At 49.8% G+C, this 22,557-nt stretch overlaps 1 protein-coding gene and 1 long non-coding RNA gene across 4 annotated transcripts; one reads left to right on the top strand and one right to left on the bottom strand.

Moving 5' to 3' along the window:
• Positions 1-2,525: 2,525 nt before the first annotated feature.
• LOC101842434 (MYCBP associated protein) lies at positions 2,526-22,028 on the top strand. 3 transcript variants are annotated; one of them, XM_013117593.3, is made up of 19 exons: positions 2,526-2,639; positions 9,234-9,361; positions 9,930-10,089; positions 10,204-10,307; positions 10,968-11,151; positions 11,392-11,507; positions 12,149-12,299; positions 13,480-13,595; positions 13,683-13,798; positions 14,175-14,286; positions 15,323-15,512; positions 15,820-16,007; positions 17,100-17,246; positions 17,583-18,014; positions 18,371-18,492; positions 19,259-19,374; positions 19,846-19,991; positions 20,148-20,318; positions 21,856-22,028. In XM_013117593.3, the coding sequence occupies exons 1-19, from the start codon at positions 2,597-2,599 to the stop codon at positions 21,955-21,957; spliced, it is 2,844 nt and encodes a 947-aa protein (XP_012973047.1). In that variant the 5' UTR covers positions 2,526-2,596; the 3' UTR covers positions 21,958-22,028. The 3 variants fall into 3 exon arrangements, 2 of the variants coding, with proteins under 2 accessions (XP_012973047.1, XP_012973046.1); XM_013117592.3 differs by lacking the exon at positions 2,526-2,639 and adding an exon at positions 2,702-2,862; XR_005878397.1 differs by lacking the exons at positions 2,526-2,639; positions 19,259-19,374; positions 21,856-22,028 and adding an exon at positions 2,694-2,862 and having other exon boundaries at positions 20,148-20,286.
• On the bottom strand, positions 14,370-16,400 carry LOC110341961. The gene is made up of 3 exons (XR_005878398.1): positions 15,971-16,400; positions 15,717-15,831; positions 14,370-15,466 (listed from the first exon to the last, which is right to left on the bottom strand). It is a non-coding gene; the product is annotated as an uncharacterized LOC110341961 (long non-coding RNA).
• Positions 22,029-22,557: the final 529 nt, after the last annotated feature.

The following is a 22,557-nucleotide window of genomic DNA, read 5'->3' as shown; positions in this document are numbered from 1 at the left end:
GTGCCCCCCCCCCCGAAAGTATTCTTAGGTCCTTCCTGCTCAAGAATGGAAGCAGGATCCTGGAAAGGTGGCACTCATCTGTGATCCCAGTCCTGAGGAACTAAACCAGAGTTTGAGGCCAGCCTGGACTACAAAGCAAGTTCAGGATCACATAGGGAATCCTGGAGCCACATATCGAAACTTGTCTAAGGGAATAGAAAAAAAAAAAGAAGGGAAGAAAGAAGTGTGAGCCTGAGAGTAGTGAGTGGTCAGTGTGTCATCTCTGAGGCCAGAGTAAGTTCTCTCTGGACACGGCGTCCAGCTGTCTTCAGGGCTGAGACTAAGGTTCCCACTGAGTGTCAGCTAAGCAAGGTGAGGAGGCGGTGGCCTGATGTCAACTTTAACGAGGGTGGCAACCAGATGTGAGGCCAGATGTGGAGGATGAGTGAGCTCTGTGTGTGGGTGGCCAGATGTAGGGAGGCATGTGGACAGTCAGGGAGTGGAGCAAGTGTCTGTAGAGACAGCAGTGGGCAGCCAGAGGGCGAGCCATCTGGGAAAGGCTTGAGGCCAGGCTACCCCAGCTCAGCTCAGGCTTTGGGAGGTGATTGTCCCAGGGAAACTAGTGATGCTGTGGGGTCGCTGTCTATCCAGGGAGGCTGCTTAACCCTCTGGAAAGACCAGCTAACAAAATGCTTTGCACTTGGCCAGGTGGAAATAAACAGGGACATGAAGCAAGCCTTTACATCATCTGTGAACCCAGTCAGCAGGTCCCCTCCCTGGGCTGGAGGAAATTGCTCAGGGTTGCCACCTGGGAGGAGGCTGAAGGAGCCTCGCTGGCTACAGGATGCTGCTGTGCCTGTAGCTGGCACTTCCTCTCTTCCTCCTTCTGGGCTTTGGTACCTGGGTGTCACTGTCCAGCGTACCGGTCACCAGTCCTGTCCCCTGCACTCTTACCTACTTAGCCCACCTCAAACTGAATCCTCTAAAGCTCAGCTGCTCTCCTCCTGTGGTTCTCACGATACACTCGATCATGTCTGGCCCTCTTCCCAGAATGTACAGTCTGGTTTTCTGTCTGTTTGTTTATTTTGCTTTTTCAAGACAGGATTTCTCTGTGTAACAGCGCTGGCTGTCCTGGAACTCACTCTGTAAACCAAACGGGCCTCGAACTCACAGAGATCCGCCTGCCTCTGCCTCCCAAGTGCTGGGATCAAAGGCTCGTGCGCCACCACTGACTGTTACAGTTCGTTTTAGAACTCCCAGATCTAGCTTCAGGGTACAATGACCTTATCCTACCCCCAACCCAAAAGTACATGAATGAGCTTCAGGGAATCCCTGTGGTTGAAAGAGAAGTCATGTGCAAAATTAAATATAGGGCCTGTGAGATAGTTCAGAGGGATAAAGGCAATTGCCATAAAGCCTGATGACCTGAGTTTGATCCCTAGGCCCCACATAGTAGGAGAAGACTGACTCACTCCTGCAAGTAGCCCTATGATTTCCACACATGTACTGTGGCACATATATCCACACACATACATACACAAGAAATAAATGGAAAAAAAAAAGAAATAAATGAACTGGGAAGAGTAAGTTCCAAGACAGCCAGAGCTACACAGAGAAACCCTGTCTCAAAAAAAAAAAAAAAAAAAGAAAGAAAAGAAAGAAAGAAGAGGAAGAGGAGGAGGAGAAAAGAAATGTGATTAAAAAATAAAAATCAATGTGCAGATGAATGGCTAATCAAATCAAAGGAGGGCTGCCTTTGGAGCCTATGTCAGTCATGAGGCGCTGGTGGTAAAGTCCTGGCCCTGCATAGGGGTCCAACCTCAGAAACAAACCAGATGATTCCATAATGTAGTAGAGCTCTGGGTTAAAAAAAAAAATTAAAGCAGATACACTTAAAACTTTGAAAGCCGGACAGTGGCAGCACACGACTTTAATCCCAGCACTTGGGAAGAAGTGGCAGTCAGATCTCTGTGAGTTCAAGGCCAGCCTGGTCTACAGAGCAAGTTCCTGGACAGTCAGGGATACTTAGAGAAACCCTGTCTCTAAAAACCAAAAATGGGGGGTGGGGGACAAGGAAAGGAGAAAAGAAAGGATATTTGAAATAACAGAAAAGGACATCTTCACTGAGGAGCTAAGGGCAGTATCTGTATGCAAAGACCCCAAGTGTGTGCGGGGGGGGGGGGGGGGTTAGGCTGGCCTAGGAAGTGAAGTCCCTGTGGCTGCTAACTGGGCAGGGCAGATGACAGGCGCCTGGGGCACAGGAGTCACCTACAACAGTGAAGTGGTCAAGGCATGGTCAGCTGGCAGCTGGGTGTGAGCGGTGGGGGGCAGCGGGTGTTCAGGGAAGCCTGAAGGCCGGCCAGTAAGTGGTGGTCCAGGGCAGGAGCATCTGGGGGGAGTCTGGGTAGGAGATCACACATGGCAGCCTAGTACTGTCCCCACTTCAGCCACTCTGTCTCAGCCAACTATTGCAGCTACCCTCTGTCCTACCCAGACCAGCTGATGACGCCTTGGAGCTCTCTAGCGCCTCCTGTGACGTCAAGAGTCTGACCCGGGCATTCTCGGGGTCTGCGTGCGAGCCTGAGGAGCCGCTTGCGGCGCGCGCGGGCGCATCCTGATGAAGAAGTCTAATGACAAGCAGTCCCCGCCCAAGTTGATCGGTGGGTGCGCGCTCCCAGCGCGCGGGGCGCTGGTTGTTATGGACGCTGCGGCGGCCGCTGGCGGGTGGGGTTGCAAGGGGTGCCTTGCTGCGCAGTCATCTTGGGGGCCGGACGCACATCGCCACGCTGATAACCTGGGGCGACATCATGAAGGCCCTCAAGAAGGAATCCCGTGTCAAAATTCCAACCAGCAGGTTCTTGGAGGCCGCAGAGAGCGTCAAAGGTTGGCGCTGAAGGCCTTGGGTGCTAGAAAACCCAACAGGGATGCTTGGGCTGGGATTAGGATAGTACAGATTCGAGCGAGGTCACTGAGACTATGGGGAACAGGACACAGGAGGGGGACATAGCGCTCTGGACTTAAGTGGTGGTGATATGACAAAAGAGGGACTAAAAGGGGGGGCTTCAGGGGTCAGTGATGGGAGGCAGGCTTAGACAGGAGGCATAAGAGACCTCCAATTCAAATTGTATCTTAGGGTGGTGCAGGGGACAGAGTTCCTGAATTGGGTGAGATGCCCAAGAACCAGGGAGCACCTGATGAGGTTCTTGGGAATTGAGGCAAGGGTCACCTAAGAGTCGTGCTGGTGAAAAATCCTTGAGTAAAAACAACAAAACCCTAACTCTATTGGTTTCAGAGTGCCATTTATTTCCATTTATTTCCTACCACTTGGCCTTTCCGGCCTCATGAAAGATATCCAGTCTAATATGGACTAGTACCACGAATGTTTCCATTTGCAACCCACTGCCTTTTAAAAAAATGTCCTGCTGGGGATGGAAGCCAGGGTCATGTGTATGCTAAGCAACTCTCTGGTACTGAGCTATCCCTTGCCCTGTTTTAACTTACTGAGGTCTGTCATGTACAGACACTGGTAGGCACAGATGTATCAATATTGTATGACTCTAACCCTCCAGAGACACAAGCAAAGACCCAGAGGCATACCAAAAGACTTATAAATGCAAATATAGATGCCCAAGGGAATTAAGGACCCTCAGAGCTTCTGAATAGGCCTTGGTTGGTAGACTTAGAGGGAAGTAGATAGCTTGTATGGCAGATTAAAGAAAAAGACAAATAGAAAAGGAAGGTTTCGCTTCCTGAGTTTGGAGAGCAGTGTGAATTCATGGATCAATGAACACAGGAACCGGAAGGCTCTGTGCAGGTGGGCAGGGGCCAGACCATGAAAGGACTTCCCATGCAAAGTCAGAAAGTCTTGTTGGGTGCCTTTGCAGGCCCTGAGGGCACCCAGCCTCCTGGTGCAGGACACTGTGAAGAGAGGGGCATGCCAAGAATCAGGAGAGTCCCCTGGGAGACCCAGAGAACTAAAAAGACCCTAATGGGTTTTCCTCTTCTTTCCCTTCCTTCCTTCCTTCCTTCCTTCCTTCCTTCCTTCCTTCCTTCCTTCCTTCCTTCCTTCCTTCCTTCCTTTGAATTTGGCTTTCTTTTATGTTTCTTCATGGTATAAAAAGCTGATGCTGTTTCATGACATACTTTTAATAGTTGAGAAGGAGAAAGGAAAAAAATAATTGGTTCCCTCCCCAAGGGCAGCCAAGGGCTCTCCTAGCCACTGCCTCGTGCTCACCTACTTTCAGAGTGATCTTAATCAGATTTGAACTTTCTGCTGTAAACAGATCAAGGAAGGAGTTTTTTCACTGTGTATTTGTTTTTAATAAGAGAAGGGTTTGATTTGTTAAATAGTCTTTGAGTTAAGAACATGCACTAGATTGAGGAGGGGGAAAAAAGTGTTTAACATGCAAGGTCCCTTTCTCTTGAACTTGCTTAGACGCCTCCAGTGTAGTATGCCTGCATCCTCAGGGCCATGCGTCCAAGCTACAGATGTGATCTTGTAGTCTTGTGCTGTGTGTCTCCGAGGTCTCTGATTTGTGAGCATAAAGGCAAGCAAACCCCACTGGGAACCTGCTTAGAAACCTGAACTGCCTACAGAGTCCTGTGGCTCTCCTTGGCCTTGTTGCTAAGCTACCAGTAGCACCGGCTGCCCCTTCTACTACAATGACAGCTCTGCTCTGGGAGGAACAGTTCCTGGCTTGTTTTCCCCAGCTCAACCTTGTAGTCAGTTTACCAAAGACTCTCAGCAACATGGAGGAAGAATGACGTTTGTGTAAGAAGTAGAAAAAAATCTGATCCCATCTTCTCCCCCCTCGATGGGTCCCCCTCTTCTTCATCCCCTTAGCCACCCTTTACCTTAGCTCCTACAGAGGTATTGCCCAACTGTCCCATTCAAAGAGGCTTGTGCCTGACTCCTGTCAGGAAAGAGAACTGCCAGCTCTCTAGCTCGTCAACAGCCCCACTCAGCTTGGATTTCCACAACAAAGCACATAGGCCTCAGGTTCAGTAGTAACACACCTCTACCCTGTGTGGTCCTCCAGGACACCAGAACTGCCCCTAGCTTGAGGATTGCTCCTTCCTGCCTACTCTGCCTCCAGTCTGTCTGACTCGTTAACATTGGATGGGTCGTTCTGAAATGCCACTCTACTCTCCTGTACCAGAGGTCAGATCCCTGATCTGGACTTCATTTAATATCCATTACAAAGATTTTACACACACACACACACACACACGCACGCACGCACGTGCATGACAGAGAATAGTCACTGAACACCTTTGTTGCTGTTGCTCTTCTGTTTGGGGCTGAGGTCCCAAAGCCACAGCACTGTTTCCTCTTATCCTGATCAGCAGCCCTGCCTCCCCAGCAAGCTTCCCATGTCACCATTCCACCCACCTGCCACATTCAGCCTTGCTCGCACTGTGGCCTTACCTGTAATATCAACATTTGCAGATCCACCTCTGCAAAGCATTTGTCCCCTTCGGCTTCTCCAGGCTGAGTAGCTGTCCCTGCAGCTATTCCTTGAACCTTTTTAGGGACCTCAACTCTGTGACTGGTGTAGTTTGTTCTTTGAATGTCTAATGAGACCTATTAGCTCGGTTTTCACACAGACATTCACATTAAGATTATTGTATGCACAGGGTGGTGGTGATCCAGCACTTGGAAGGCAGAGGCAGGTGGATCTCTGTGAGTTCAAGGCCAGCCTGGTCTACAGAGTGAGTTCCCAGACTGTGTGAGCTGTTACACAAAGAAACTGTTATGGGGAAAAAAATCACTGTGTGGTTTACGCTTCCTTCAAGACGGACCCCATTGCAATGTCATATACTATCTTCTCTGTCTTTTGCCAACACACAGAAGGTGCTTGGTGAGCCAGGCACAGTAGCTCACACCTGTAAAACCAGCACTGAAAAAGCTGAGGCAGGAGAATTGCCCTGAGTGTGGCAATTGCCTGGGCTAGATAGTGAGTTTCAAGTCAGCCTGAGCTAGAAGGAGATCCTGTCTGAAAAGAAAACAAAACAACAACAGAAGGTACTTGTTGACAGTCTGTAAGATGGACTTCATTTTGAAATGAATATGTCAGTTGAATGAACAGTTAACCAGAACGCGCACCATCCCCCATCTGTACAGAATGGCAGCATTGACTGTAATACACTCAAGACAGTTCAAACCAGATGAGGGCTTTCAAGGGCTGCTTCAGCCTCTACCAGTCAGAGTCGGTGTTGCTCACTGAGTGTGGTGGGAGTCTTCAGCAGTGTTGAAGGTTTGTGTTTGTATGTACCTACCAGTAATTCTATACCCATCAGTGAAAAGCACATCTGGAGATGTTTAGTCCCTAGGGTAGATGTAGACTAACCGAGGTGATGGGTAGAAGAAACACGTGTCCTGGAAAACATAAATAATAGGGAAATGTTTCTAACAGTGGATCTTCAACTGGCCACAGTTCCCTTGAAGGTTGCCACCTGCTTTGATGTTTCTACAGATGGGGAGAGAATTAAAAATTGGAACCCAGGTCCATCTAGATGGGGGCCAGTAATCTCAGTGCTCAGGTGGCTGAGGCAGGAAGATAGCAATTCCAGGTCAGCCCCGGCTTCAATAGGAAGATCCTGTCTCAGAAAGAAAGCTTTGCTCAGGGTGGTGGTGACGTGCATGACTTTAATCCCAGCGCTCTCCCAGCACTCAGAGGCAGAGGTGGGTAGGTCTCTGAGTTTGAAGATGGCTTGGTCTACAAAGCAAGTTCTAGGACAGCTGCGAGTTACACAGAGAAACACTGTCTCAAAAAAAAACCAAAAAAAAAAAAAAAAAAAAAGCTACATCAAAACCAAAGGCTGTATCTCCAGGTGTGGTGGAAGAGCAGACCGAAATGGGGTCAGATGGCTCAATTCTGCATGTCTCTCTCTCTCTCTCTCTCTCTCTCTCTCTCTCTCTCTCTCTCCTCTCTCGTGTGTGTGTGTGTGTGTGTGTGTGTGTGTGCGCGCGCACGTGCACTTTGTGCAGAGATACCCTGAGCTGCTTCCCCTGTGGAGAAGGATTGAGAGTTATGTTTGGAATGATTTTTTTAAAACCACCTGCAATGTGGACATTTCCTTTAAAAATTTTGATTGTGTAAACCAAAGCCCCTGCCTTGATGTTGGAGTGGTACAGTCTTTTACAGATTAGAGCATTTTGAGAAGCAATAGATAAAACCCAAGTGTTGTCCTAAACCCCCTGATGACTGAGTTTAGGTTCTCCTTTGATTGTTTTGTATAGATGTTTACATCAAACCCTTCTAAGCGAGGAGAGGGGATGGAGGTGAAATTACAAACTGGAGAAGCAAGGTGTACATCTGAAAGAAAAGTTAAACCACCTCTCTGAATGCAGACAGACTTGTCCTAGTCAGAGGGCCTCTGGCTGTCACTTACGTGACATAAACTCTGATCTCTGTATTTCACTGCAGTTGCATGGGCCACCAGCACCTGGCATCTCTGACTGCAACAGACCCTTAAAGAATCATGTCCTGAATCTCAATCCCCTAGGCTGTCCCTGACCCTGCCTGCCTCTGTCCTCTCAGGATAGGGGGAAATCCCTTGTGTGGGTCACTGAGCTCTTGGCTCGACATGACTGCTACTTCCTCTTACCTTTCTGCCCCCCCCCACACCCTCTCACTGCACTCCAGTGATTTTTACAGGGCATGCTTTGAGTTCCAGAGGGTTCTCCCTCCTCTCTGGCCTCTAGACCTCTTCACACAGTTCCTTCTGGAATGTTTGTTTTGTTGTGGGGCTTCTCTTTGTCCTTCACTCTCAGTAGGAAAACCACCTCTTTATTAAAGATTCCCCAACTATCCCTGGTTGGGGTCCCTTGTATCCCACGCTTAGTCACTCAGTTGGTCTGGCCATTTAGTCTTTTTTTTGGGGGGATTGGGTTTTCGAGACAGGGTTTCTCTGCAGCTTTGGAGTCTATCCTGGAACTCGCTTGGTAGTCCAGCCTGGCCTCGAACTCACAGAGATCCGCCTGCCTCTGCCTCCCGAGAGCTGGGATTAAAGGCGTGCGCCACCAACGCCCGGCTAAGATGAAATCTTTTTCAAAGATTTATTTATTTATATATATGAATGTTTTGCTTAGTGCATTTATGTGTACCACATGTATGCCTGGTGCACACCAAGGGTTACAAGAAGTCATCGGATCCCCTGGGATTGGTGTTACAAAAAATTTTTTCGAGACAGGGTTTCTCTGTATAAGAACTGTAACTGTTCTGGAACTCACTTTGTAGACCAGGCTGACCTCAAACTCACCTGAGATCTGCCTGCCACTGCCTCCCAAGTGCTTACAAATGATTTTGAGCTAGCCTGCAGGTATTAGCCATGGAAACTTGGGTCCTCTGCAAGAATAACAGGTGCCAGATAGCTGGTCTTATGGTGATGGTTAAAACCGGCATGGTGGCAGAGGCAGGTGGAGTTCTGTGAGTTTAAGGCCATCCTAGTCTACACAGCAAGTTTTAGGCCAGCCAGGATGACATAGTGAGACCCTGTCTCAAAAAGAGAAAAAGAAGCCTCTGTATGTGGTGGCATACACCTGTAACCTCATTGCTTGAGAGGTGGAGTTAGGAGGATCACCGAGGTTATCCTGGGTTACATAGTGAATTTGGGGCCATCCTGGGCTACATGGAACCTTATCTCAAAAAAAATCAAAATTAGTCAGCGGGTGGTGGTCACTCCTTTAGTCCCAGCACTCAGGAGGCAGAGGCAGGCAGATCTCTGTGAGTTCGAGACCAGCCTGGTCTACAAGAGCTAGTTCCAGAACAGCTTCCAAAGCCACAGAGAAACCCTGTGTTGAAAAACAAAACAAAACAAAAAATCAAAATTAGCAGGACAGTGGTGTCGTACACCTTTAATTCTAGCACTCTGGAGGCAGAGGCAGGCACATCTCTTGAGATTGAGACCAACCTGGTCTACAGAGTGAGTCCAGGACAGTCAGGGCTACACAGAGAAACCCTGTCTCAGAAAAACCAAAACCACAAAAAAAAAATCAAATAAAAAAGGGCCAAGTACAGTGGTACCCACCTTTAAGCCTAGCACTTAGAAGCAGGTGGATCTCTACAAGCTCAAGGCCAGCCTTGAACTTGTGGTGTGAGGAATTGAACCCAGGGCCTCATTAACTTGCACATGATTGCTAGGCAAGCACTCTACCACTGAGCTGCATCCTGAACTCTCCGTCTACTGTCTTATTTGTGTATGAATCTCTGCAGAGAGGTCTTGACACATACCTCTCTGCTTCTCTACAGAAAAGAAGCGGGCAAAGGCACCTGAACAGCCCACGCCCCCCATTCAGGAAGAGCCTGAACCTGTCAGCAATGTCTTACAAGGAGACGACATTCTCGCCTTGGCCATTAAGAAGGAAGACCTGAAGAAGGTAGGTTTGAAGGTCAAGGATCCCTTAGAACACCCAGCCATCCTCATGGTCCATCCTCCCCTCCATCAGCTTCCCAATCCAAGGAGTCACCAATTCGATGGGGGAAAAATCCATCAAATGCAAATTATTTTACTTTAGCATCTGAAGGAACATACAGGAAATTAGGTTTTCCAATCTTGAGATTCTGGTGGAGCCACAAAATAGTGAGGTACCTTGGGACAAGCACCATGCCCATTCTGCAGATGGGCAAGTAGGTGTAAGCAGCGTGGTTAGAAAAGAGCACAAGGCTGATGAACTCCAGCCTTTCCCCTTACCTGTCGGTCACTATTACTTAATCTGTCTGGACATGCCAGGTGCCACTGTTACCCCTCCAGGTCAATTCTAAATCTCAGGTCTGTGACACAGGCTTTTCCAGAACAGGACGTATGGATGGAACTGGGGAAGTCAGTCCTCAGGAATCCTACCAAGAAGTGTGTGTGTGTGTGTGTGTGTGTGTGTGTGTGTGTGTGTGTACACGTCCCTCCTCTTCTTCCCAGGGAGCATTTTCTTCAGCTTTGTTTCTTTTTAGCAACACATTCCTCGGTTTGCAGAGACAGGAGGAAAGCCTGTTGTGACACAGAAATTTATCATCCGTAAGCTCAAACCCAAGGACTCCAGCAGGAAAGTCTACCACTTGGTGGCTCATCCCGCTCATCCTGATGCCACCACAAAGCCCCTTGACTACTCTGGTATGGGTTCTCTAGGCCTGGCATTCTTGGGTGGATCTTGGAAGAAAGCCCACTCTCCCTCAAGCAGCTGTGAAGTTCACAGCTTCTGTCTCTCCACCCCTCTTCCCTCCTCAGGTCCCGGCGACAGTTTCTTAAGTGGTGACCAGATCCTGCCTCACCAGATCTTGGGGAGTCTCCAGGACTTTAAAAGGATCGCAGTTGCTCGAGGGAATACCCAGGTTTGTTCATCCAGAGCTATGAGGTTGAAGTCATTTGCTCCCCTGCAGAGTCAAAGGTGTGTGTGTGTGTGTGTGTGTGTGTGTGTGTGTGTGTGTGTGTAGATGGGGGTGTATGGGTATAAGAGATAGATCAGTCTCTGGGCCTAGATAAGTGGCCCTTTGGGACGTAGTTGCAAGTCTCAGTGGTCAGTTGCCTGTTTAAGCCACCCTCAGCTGGAGTGGGGATTTATTAGAAGGACTTCAGAGCTTGCCTTGTGGAAATCAGGGTCTGGGCAGACTGAACCCCACAAGACGCAGAACTCTGGGCCCAGCTCATTTCCCATCTCTGGAGACTGGGTTGCTGGAGGGAGATGTCCCCCACTGTTCCTTGTGCTACCTCCCTGTCACACACCACTCCTCTGTCTCGGATCCTTCGCTTCAATTGAGGGTGGGTACTGGGTCCTGTCGGTTGCTCTGGTGGAAACCATAAGTTGTGAAGAAGAGCTAACTTAAAGGACGCTGACCCTCTGGGCAGAGCGGACTGTCAGCATTCCCAAGGTCCCCTGGTTTGTTTCCTGTCTCCTGCCACACTATGGTCCTGAAGAGGAGGAATTCTTAGAGCAGGACCGAAGCTGGGACCTGGGCCCAGGTCTGACTTCCTCCTCTACTTGTATGTTCCAGCTAGCTAAGCTAGTACACATCCAACCCTGTCTGATGACCCTCATCTCAGCTAAAGAAGAGCCGAAGCCAAAGGCCCCAAAGGAAGAGAAGCGACCTCCATGGGCCCCACCTCTCCAGCACAATTTCCTGAAGAACTGGAGACGGCATGTTGCCTTGTGGAAGAAGCAACAGGAAGTCCTCAGCGGTGAGCTGAGCTGACAGGGACCTGCCAGGCCTCCATCTGGCATGGAGGTCCTTCTGTGTCCTCTCCCCCACCCCTCCACAGCCTGGACTCACACTGACTAGCATCTGTGCTGCCATCACTGAGACCCTCTGGTTCTCAGGCCTCAGAGGGTCCTGAAGAGAGCCTGAAAGTGGGTCACCTGACTGAGCCTGTGTGTTCCCTTTCGGTACAGTGGTCACGGCCTTCCTTCTCCCTCTCTAGAGCATCTGAAGAAGCCAGTGAGCGAGCTGCTGATGCACGCTGGGGAGAGCTACAGAAAGATCCAGGAGGAGCGGGAACTCATTGACCGTGCACTTCCAACCCAGCATGACAGAAAAGTGAGGACACTGCTCCCAAGTGTGGGGGGGGAGGAGAAGGGGAGAGGGAGGGAGGGAGGGAGAGAGAGACAGAGAGAGAGAGAGAGAGAGAGAGAGAGAGAGAGAGAGAGAGAGAGAGAGAGAGAGAGAGAGAGAGAGAGAACACATGGGGAATGGTGCCAGTTTGTCTCTAGTTACATGGTTGGGGAGAAAACAGCCTGTCCATTACCAAGCATTGTTAAGCCCTTGGGATCTTTATTGTATTATTTCATGTTTCCAAGCTGCTCACTTTAATAATTTAGCCTGTGGTGGTCCCTGGTGGTCAGTTTATCATAAGAGTCTTAATGTTTGTCTGCTAAAGATTTTATATATATATATATATATATATATAATATATATATAATATATATATATATATTCCTTCCTTCTTTCCTTTCTTTTTGTTTGTTTTGTTTTTGTTTAACCAAGGTCAAACCACTGTGCTGTGCTTTGACACATCAGTGAATGTTTGGGCTGGGACCAGCTCACCCCTTCTTTCTGGCATCTTGAAAGGAAGAAAGTGGTTAAATGCCCACTCTTCTGCCATTGGGTCCCAGTGGATGCCCCACCAGCCTCTGGGTGAGGTACAGAGGTGACCTCACTACTCTGTCCTTCCTTGTCAGGGTTTTAAAGCAACCAATTCGTTCTGGAGTCCACTGGAGTACCTGGGAGATGAGATGACAGGCCTGCTCATGACCAAAACAAAAACTCAGCGTGGCCTTGTGGAACCTATCACACACATCAGGAAGCCCCACTCCATCCAAGTGGAGAGTGGTGAGAAGCAGGGCCCGAACCCATTAACTTCCTGTGTCTGGTGCAGGAGGCAGGGCAGTATGGTGTGGGCAGCATGACTCTGGTCCCAATCCTGGTTCACTTGGCTTTGAGCAAGCCCCAGACTCTACCTGGGATCCAGTTCCTACCTTAGAGAAACTGGTAGAAGTGGTAATGGAGGCAGAGAAGTTAGGATCCTTGGCATAGAGATTTCACCAGCTCCATGCAGCTGTTGAGTCCCTGGAATGTGGCGAGTCTGCATAGAAATGAACTGTCGGTGTAGGCCAGTTTGAAAAGACAATATTTTAGTAGTCATTTCTATACTGGTGAGATTTACCTTTTTTTTTTTTTTGGTTTTACGAGACAGGGTTTCTCTGTATTGTTTTGGAGGCTGTCGGTCCAGCCTGGCCTCGAACTCACAGAGATCCGCCTGCCTCTGCCTCCTGAGTGCTGGGGTTAAAGGCATACGCCACCATCGCCCGGCTTACCTTTTCTTTTTTTTAAAGATTTATTTATTATGTATACAGTATTCTGTCTGCATGTATGCCTCCAGGCCAGGAGAGGGTACCAGATCTCATTACAGATGGTTGTGAGCCACCATGTGGTTGCTGGGAATTGAACTCAGGACCTCTGGAAGAGCAGTCAGTGCTCTTAACCTCTGAGCCATCTCTCCAGCCTGAGATTTACCTTTTCAACATGCATCTTGAAAATTTGAAGCAACGCACATGGCTTGCATTTGTGGTTTGTATTATACTTCCATGGGGTAGTCATCTTTAGAGCCTGCCAGCCTGCACAGATTTACACCCCAGCTGTACTGGCGTTCTGAATTTCTATGAGGTATTTGGCTCCCATTGTCCTTATTTTCTATCGTAGGCATTGGTGGGGGTTGGTTAAAAGAGATATTATATGCATTAAGGGTTCCTGGCTCCAGAAAGTAGTTGCTGCTGTTATTGCAATCCAACGATTTGGCTCTCTGGCAGCTTATTTTGTGGGATTCCTGTATAGGGTTGTTAAGGAGGCAGAGGACCAGAGAACTGAGTGGAGCCACCCCGCAGAGGCTGTATTCTAGCCCCCATCCTTCTCAGGAGCGCTGTTGGGATGAGTGTTCTAAGGACCCTGGGGCAAAGGGTGGGAAGCAGGCATAATGGCAGCCTGTGCTGAAGGCCCTCCATCTCCACTCCAGGGTTACCAACACAGAAAGATGCCTGGTACCGCTACACCTGGGACCGGAGCCTGTTTCTGATCTACCGGCGCAAGGAGCTACGGAGCATCATGGCAGAGCTGGATTTCAGCCAGGAGGTTGCTAATGCCTCCATAGCCTATCCCAAGGTGCTTCATGTGATAACCTGCCAGTCAGCTCACACTCCTTCTCTCTGCTCCTCTTAGGACATAGACGGCCTGGAGGTGGTGGGCCATGGGAAACCCTTCTCATCTGTCACGGTAGAAGAGTATTCACCACTGGAAAGGAGTCTGAAGAGCTCCTCTGAAGACACGGTGTTCCTGTGAGTCTGAGCCCAGGGGAGAGAGGCTGGAGGGCAGGCTTCCCTTTCTGAAGTCAAAATCAGAGTGGCTTCATCCAGGCCTTGCCAGTAGCTGCCTCCCTTTCCTCTAACCCATTCCAGCATATACGCCAGCTGTCTGCCACCTCTTCTCTTTCCCCACAATTGGGTCCTACTGGGGATTGCCCATATATTACTGTGCTACTTAAAGTTCCCACCCCCAGAGCCTTCCACAGCTACGCACAGGGAGTGGCCCTGGACACTTGAGGAGACACAGCAAGTCTGATCCATTTTCTAGATTCCTGACAAATGTGTTAACAGTTCCAAGTGGTGTTAGTGCTCAGCCTCCAGGAAAATAAATACTCGGCTTTCCTTACAGAGACTCATTGACCAACCTCTCCGACATGGTCCCCATGCCTATTCTCGGCCCTTCACTGCTCTTCTGTGGGAAGCCAGCTTGCTGGATCAGAGGCAGTAATGCAGATGACAAGGTAAACTGCCTTTTTAGTCTCATGAATTTTCAGGAAGGGCCAGGCCCCAAGGTGACCGTGACAGTCACAAGGAGTCCACACAGTTTCTGATATGTGTTTTTATCTGATCGCACATTCCACATGCCCAAAAATGGAAGCAGGAGCACTAACTTAGGCAAAAATGAGATCACAAGGCTAAAAACGCTGATGGTGATAGTACATGCCTTACATTCCAGCAATCAGAAGGCAGAGCCAGGAAGATCTCTGTGAGTTAGAGGCCAACCTGGTCTACAGAGCTGGTTCTAGGACAGCGAGGACTACACAAAGAAATCCTGGGGGGGGGGGATGTATTACTGATAATACCTATTTTTTACCTAGCCCTCAAGCACTCAAATAAACTCTTTTATATCGATAGGGCTAGATGGAGGTTTTAGGTTAGTGCTTAATAATTATTATAGTTTTGTATATGTATATGTATGTGATATGTGTGCAGGCTTGTGTACATGTGCATGTTCAAATATGTGTGAGCACACATGTGGGTGCGGAGCACATCACTTGTGGGAACATAAGTGTCTAGGCCTGAGGCTGACAGAGTATCTTCCTCTCTTGCTTTCCACCTGTGTACTGACGCAGGGACTTTCACTGAACTTAGAGCTACTGTTTGGATGAGTCTGGCCAGCCAGCTTGCTCTGAGGATTCTGTCTTCACCTCCTGTGTGCTGGGATTGCAGGCAGGCTGTCACATTCAACCTGGATTCTCCAGTCTTTGGGTTGCAAACTAACCTCCAAGTCACCTCTCCAATGCCAGTTCTAGAACAGTCTTCAGATGCTAAGGAGCAGAAGCAAACACTGGGTGTAAAATGCTTCTCTTCTTAGTACTGGAGATAACCTCAGAGACAATTACCAGTATAGGAGTTGACACCACTCAGGGAGACCAAGCCCAGAGGACCAGTGTGAATGCTAGACTTCCAGAGAAGTCATAGGAAACAGGGACAACTTGGTCACCTTAGGGCAAGATCTTTAGCCAAGACAATGCTTGCACCCATTTCCTCCCACAGAAAAACATTGGAATTGGTGTCCGCCTGACATTTGAGACCCTCGAAGGGGAGAAAACATCTTCAGAACTGACTGTGGTCAATAATGGCACTGTGGCCATTTGGTATGACTGGCGACGGCGGCCCCAGATGGATTTTTTCCAAGACCTAAAGAGAAACAGGACACAGCGATTTTACTTTAACAACCGGGAAGGTACCCCAAAGCTGCCCTCCTCCATTTGTCTCAGTGACTGGGACACCCCAGTGTTTAGTTAGTACCTATGAGTCCATCCCCTCCCTCCGCCTGGACCCTCTCGTTTCTCTCATGAAGCGTGTGGTCATCTATTCACATATGTTGAGAAAACAGTAGAACCCCTGAGGATGCAGAGAGGGAGTAGCCGTTCAGGGGGACACAGACCTGGCGGGCTGATGCGGACTGCAGTGAGCTTCCTACAGGCAGACTGGTGGCCGGGTGAGCTCTTCCATCACAGCCTCTGCCTCTTGTCTCTTGTCTCTCTCAGGCGTGATTCTGCCTGGGGAAAGCAAACACTTTACCTTCTTCTTCAAGTCTCTGAATGCTGGCATCTTCAGGGAGTCTTGGGAATTTGGGACCCATCCTACCCTCCTGGGAGGTGCTGTCCTTCAGGTCACTCTCCATGCTATCTCACTCACCCAGGACATTTTTATGGATGAGAGGAAGTTGCTGGAGGTAAGAGACTTAGAACCGCAGCCACGGGGACAGCACGTGAGGCTGGACCATTCAGGGGTGCCTCTAGGGATCTTTATTTTTCCTATCTTGAGAGGTGATTTTTCTCACCACACAGACAGGTAACTACTCTTGCTTAGGAAATACTACCCAGGCCTTTATGATGTAAAAGCTGGAAGGGCAGGCAAGGGCAGGACAGCAAATGACCCTATCTTGTAGCCCCTAGTTAGAAGGGAACAAGTTGAAACCCTGAGATTCAGACTTCACAGAAGTCCATACAGAGTCCCTCGTAGGAGCTTTCACACTGGGGCTGAGTCCCAGATAGAAACGGGAGACTTTAGGGTTGGGCTGTGTTTTGTCCATTGCCGCCTGCTCCTGCGCAGTGGAGTGGGAGTGAACAGACAACACTTCTAACCCAGAGACGAGTTAAATGAGCAGCCTCAGTACCCTTCTCCATCATCAGCCTCCCTGGAGAGAGCAAGGTGAGAGCTGGGGGCTCTCTGTCCCTGTTCAATGAGTGTGGCTTTATTATGCCATGCTTTGTGGATTTCCTGTGGAAAGCTGGACTTTTGCGTGGTGTCCTACACACAGTTACCTGTTTCAGGCTGGGGCTTGGCCAGTGCCAGTCAGATTGTGACTTTGATCGATTGTGACTTTGATAAAGGCCAAGTTTGCTGTATTTGATGACTCTAGGACCTGTGTATGGAGACACAGATGCCCTTCTGCTGGGTTTCTATGACACTCACTTTGTGGCCAGGCCAGAGGAAAGGTCACGACCGTTCTTAACAGTGCCCAAACTGTACACTCTGTCTGTACCCCTTCTTCCAATGGGGGTATTGGAGGGTCCAAATGCTGCTCAGAGGTTTCTCTCCTCTGGGACTGGCTTCTGCTGGATACCTTTTACCTTTTTGAGGGGAACATGGATGTTTGGCGAGGCCTAAAGAATTTTGAGTCTTGAAATAAGAGGTGTCTGGAGGGACTGATGTCCAGGCAGGAGCTCAGACCCTACTCTAGAGTACTCTGACTCTCTCCTTAAGGATACACGGGCAGTGGAGAGCCTGGGCTGCCATCTTGGGCCATCTTTCTTTTCCTCAGAATAAGCTGGCTGCCCATGAGGCTGTCACCATCGCACAGAGCATGCTGCAGGAGGTCCTGAGGGGCATCTCAACTCCAGAGCGCGTACCGTCCCCTGTGGACGTCTATCTCACCGAGGAGGACTTGTTCCACTACAGGAATCCTCGGGTATGAGTTGGCCCTGTGCACTCAGGTGACTGTAGCAGCACACCCTTCCCACATGCTGGAGCCTGTGCTGGGTGTCTTCCACAAGTAATTCACCTCCTCACGGCAATCCTAAGAGATAATGAGTTCGGTTTATATCCTTACGGGATGTAAATACGGGAAATGAAGGCCCAGAGAAGTTAGAACGTACCCAAAATAGTTTACAAGTGGGTGGATGCTTAGTAAGACGAGAACATCATATAATTCTTCATTTAAACCTCGCCTTTCTTGGAAGGCCCAACCGTGTGTGTGTGTGTGTGTGTGTGTGTGTGTGTGTGTCTTCCCTCATCTTGGCTGCAGTTGCATTACCAGCATCAAATAGTGCAAAGCCTGCACCAGCTGTGGCAACAATACTCCATTGTGCCTCTGAAGACTGAGGAGGCCAGAGCAGGGCAGGAGGATGCCCTCAGGTCGCGAACTCGGCTTGCTCCAGCGCCATTTCTGTTTGTCGAGAAGTCTCTGGCAGACTCCAATCACCTGATGAGCAACAAGAGCCAGGTCTTGGAGGCCTCACCCCTGCAACCGAAGCAGGAGATGGATACACTAAAGGAACCACGAGATCCCTTCCCGCATCAGAAGACTAGCATAGGCACCAAGAGTTTTCCAAGGAAGAGCATCATGGAGGAGATTCTGGTGGAGGAGAGTCCTGACAGGGAGACTACCAGGAGCCCCTGGGAGCCGGAAAGCCTTCCCCTACCCAAGTGGAACCTTTGCCTGGAGGACTTCAGAAAGGTGCCTCTAAGACTCTGAAGGGGTTGGTAGAGAATATCCCTGAGCATGTTACTCGTTCCTGGAACCAGCTGGAGAGGCTCCAGCAACTTCCTTTGCCCCAAGAGCATATAGATGAAACCTGAGGGCCCAGAAAAAGCAGTGTCTTGAGTCAGAACTTTTTTTTAAACCAGGAGCTGGGGTTCGCAGGAATCGGTTTTTGAGAGAGGGCACAGCCTTCTGTAGAAGGCTCTTTCATAGACTCCATAGCTTCTAGTTGGGGTCCTGTTCTGTGTAACCAGGTCCATTGCTAGAGAACACAGGGACCCTTGGAGTTCTGGTCCAGAATGGTTGTCCATGGTGTCCATGATCCTAACCAGGTGGTGATGACCTTCCCTGAGGAGATCCAGAGAGAGGATGCCCTTATCCGGCTTAACAAGGCAGCTGTGGAGCTGTGCCAGGAGCAGAAGCCATTGCAGTCTGACCTCCTGCACCAGATGTGGTAGGTACCCTCCAAGGGACCACCCCAGATCGCGTTCTCTTGGTAGCACCTGCCTGGGCCTGGGAACGGAGTTGTGGAATCCAGAAGGCTATGTTTCCCTTGAGCTCAGGATGCTAGGAAATGCTGCAAACACCTCATATTCTGGGACCTGCCACAGCAGCCCACAGCTGCCAGTTGCTTCTCTGGTGATCCGTCACAGCAGAACAAATAGTTTGCCTTTTTTTTCCTCCCTCTTCCCCTTGTCTTGTTCCTTCTCAATGAGCAGAATTGTGGGGGGTGGTAAGCAGGGGACACTTGAGAGAGGGAGCCTCTCCACTTCTCTGTTGTCAGCCACCCATCGCCCGTCTGGACTCATGTGGACAGGTTTTTGCAGGGCCCAGAACACAGTCTCAGGAGCCTTATGCTGGGAATCTTGTGTGTGTGGCTTAGCCCTCTCTGTGGAGCCCAACCAAGTCCAGCCATCACTCCAAGCAGGAATTCAGACTCCGAAGCAAGACTGAGTTCATTCAGGCTTCTTTTTTTTTTTTTTTTTTTTGGTTTTTCGATTCAGGCTTCTTAACACTAATCCTAGACCTTGTTTCTTGGTTGGCGCCACAGGGAAGCCAGATTCCACTGTAAACACTTGCATAGCGTCAGGGAGGGTTGGTTGCTTGGTAACATGGCATTTTCAGGGTCGTCCCCCCCCCCCCCCCCTGGAGTCCTTAAAGGGAGGCATCCGAGCCTCAGCAGGTTCAAGGACAGATGAGGAGTGTGTCTTTTCCTCTAGTTTGCAGCTGTGGCGAGATGTGATTGACAGCTTGGTAAGCCAGTCGCTGTGGCTAAGGGCTCTTTTGGGTCTGCCTGAGAAGGAGACAGTTTATTTGGATGTTCCAGAAGAGCAAGGTCAGACATTGTGAGGTCTCACCTCTGTGTAGTCTTCCTCAGTCCTCTGCCCTGAAGGCAGTAGGACCTTGGCTGTTTATCCCCTTATGGTAGGTACTTGACTGAGCCCATGGTTGGGGGCGGGGGTGGGAGGATGGGGGGCTCATCCATCTTTATATCTGTTGTCAGCATTTGAGATTCGGATCCTACATTGGTGGAGTTCCCTTGTTTAGCACGCTGAATCACTGAGAGTTTAAATATAGTGGAACTGGGACCCCCCCTGTCTCTTGCCCCTGCCACACAGTCTTGTTCCATGAGGTCACATGGGAGGCTGAAGGGAGCACTCCCTGCTCCCTTCCTTAGCTCTCTCTGCTCTCAGCCTGCAGGGATTCTCTCAGATTTCCTCATCTCCCAGCGTGCCTTGGCATAAGCCTGCATTGTAGGCCAGGCCATAGGGGGCCTTCTGTATGTCTCCCACTTTTCCCCTCTTAGGTCAAAAGTCCCCTCCAGTCACAGAAATGAAGGCATCAGTCAGTAAAGTTGGGAAGGAGGAGCGTAAAGGGGCCACCCAGGAAAAGAGAGTGCCAGGTATCAGAGACAAAGAGGAAAAAAAGGGGGCCAAGATGCCAGGGAAAGAGGTATGTATGGGTGTGGCCTGCACCCTGGATGGGGCCAGGGAGAGCCCTGGAGGGGCCATGGGAGGGGGGCGGTGGCTCCAGGAGAGCCTCTGGAGAGGACATTAGACCTCCCTCAGGAGCTGTTGAGGTTATGTGCCTCTGCATTTCTCAAAACAGGACCGCCTGAACAGCAAGAAACAGAAGATAAAGGATGACAAGAGAGTGGTGAAGTCTGCTAGCCGGGACAGGCTCTCCTCGGAAGACCCTACCCCTGACAGCACAGCCCCTTCACAGGAGCCCATAGACCCCCTGGTCATGGAGAAATATACCCACAGGTTGCATGCAGAGGTGAAGGGAAGAGGGGACCGCCATGCCTTCCAGCCCTCCTCACACCTGCATCTCTCATTTCCTTTATTCCACCAAGGAGCACCTGCTTTAAAAAAAACCAAACCAAAACCAGAGAGAAATGAAGGTTGGCCAAGGAAGGGTGCCTTAGGCAGAGGAGCAGCTGCTGCTGAGGGAGCAGCAGAGTGGCGAGGAAGAGCTGCTGCACACAGAGCATGCAGCTGGTCAAGAAGGACTCGCTGCTGGCCTGTGTGAGGCCTTGAGGTCTTCTCTGAGTGACCCCACAAGTCATGCAGAGTTCCTCATTGAGTGTGATGTGATTGGACTTAGGGTGCCTCTAGCTGTCCTTTGGAAAACAAGACTCCCAGTAACATAACAGGGGTGAAGCCCTTACCTTTCTACCTTTTTAGGGCTGCTTCCTCCTCCCCGCCTCCCCACAGGTACACACACACACACACACACACACACACACACACACACACATACACACACAGAGGCAGGTATGTTTCTTGGGAGACTAGCATGTAGGATTGTCTTGGTCCTCTTCCTGTTGCTATAACAAAATACAACAGATTAGGTGACTTACAAGAAAAATTGATTTTAGGCTCACGGCTTTTCAGGCCAGAAAAGCCCAGGAGTGGGGCACTGGGGAGGGACTCACGCTGCTTCAACGTGTGGTGAAAAGCAGAAGGGCAACTGGGCTTGTGTGGAAGGTACACAAAGAGACCAGCCTTGCTTTCTGACAACTGCTAGAACTCACTGTGGTGAAGGTATTAATTGCTCTGTGAGAGTGGGCCCTCATGACTCAAAGACCTCTTAAAGGTCCCCAGATTTCCCAACACTCACATGGGAAGCCCATTTTAACAGGAGCTCTGGAGAGGGCAGTGTACATTCAAAGGGTAGCAAATGTGCTGACAAGCTTCATCATGATCTGGCCTAAAGCAACAGATCCTCAGAGGCGCCCCCAGGTCATCCTGGTCTTTGGTTACTATGGCTTTTTCGAGGCATGGGGGAAGGTTACAAAACCACACAGGTAGTAACAGGGATGCCTCATCTTTCTCTGATAAGGCACTGTGAATCTTGGCTTACATTACTGTTCCTTGTGGGACCACCCCAGGGTCTCATTTGACCAGAAGTTCTGTTTGCTGCCACCTATGACATCATTGAGTTTTCTGATGGTTGATGGGGATCTAGAAAGTAATTATAGGGCTCTGGGGACTTTGGGGGTACAAACCCTTCTTTGATTTTATGGTACTAAGAGTCAGTTTTTTTAGGCTGTGTGGTCCTGCTGCAGAAGAGAGCCCAGTCTCAGTTTTGGAAGCTTCAGTATGTAGATCTATGATCTTACAGGAAGGAGAGTTGGCTACTGGAAAACCAACACAGATTTGGGACTGCGCCCAGGCTCACTCCAGATCTGAAAAACAATTACATGGAGCAATACACTGTATAACTTTGGCATTCCCCTCTCCATATCTTCTCTTTTAGCAAGTGCCTTGTGCAGAGCGAAACTTGGCCTCTGATGTTTGTCCCATTCTTCCAGGTCTATGGGCTGCTGGATAGCCTGATTACTGACATGATGGTCCTGGCTGATGAGCTCAGCCCCCTAAAGAATACTGAAGAGCCTTTGCGTTTCTGCAGCTGATTCTTGGGCCCGGGCTGCCTCCTGGGAGAATGGTTAGGAAAAGTCAATAAAGAATCTTTAGGTTCCTTCCACTCTCGTTGTGCCTCTAGGGATGCTGGAAATCAACTGTCAGGTGACGTCTAGGTCCTGATCCCACCTGCCCACATGGGGTCCTGGGAGCCACCCACATGTAGAGAGGCCTTGTGCAGATAACAAGCAGGACAGCGAGTGGGTAGCAGGGCAGGCCGCCTTGTCTCTGCAGCAGTCCCTCCTCAGGCCCACACTTTCAGGGTCACAGTTCCCGGAGCCAACTCAAGTGGCATCACATAGTATGACCACGTGAGAGACTAGGGGGAGAGCTAACGGGATCTGGCTCTCTGGCATCTCCTGCTTGAGCTCTACTCATCCTTCAGGATGGTATTTGCTAAGCTTTTTAAACCCTGGAGGAATTGGGGCTGAGCCCGGACCCACCCCAGGTTTGAAGCAAAACTAAAGGACATGGATCTGCAATAATCCAGGAAACTCCCACAAGCACTTTCCTCTCCCCACTTATTCTCTTTAGCACCCTTTATTCTCTTTAGCACCCTTGTCCTAAGCCAGGAGTCAGTATTTGGGGCTTCA

This window comes from Mesocricetus auratus, unplaced genomic scaffold (genome assembly GCF_017639785.1).
Source record: "Mesocricetus auratus isolate SY011 unplaced genomic scaffold, BCM_Maur_2.0 Super-Scaffold_100007, whole genome shotgun sequence".
NCBI lineage: Eukaryota > Metazoa > Chordata > Mammalia > Rodentia > Cricetidae > Mesocricetus > Mesocricetus auratus.
The sequence above is the reverse complement of the archived record's forward strand: the minus strand, read 5'-3'. Positions and strand labels throughout refer to the sequence as shown.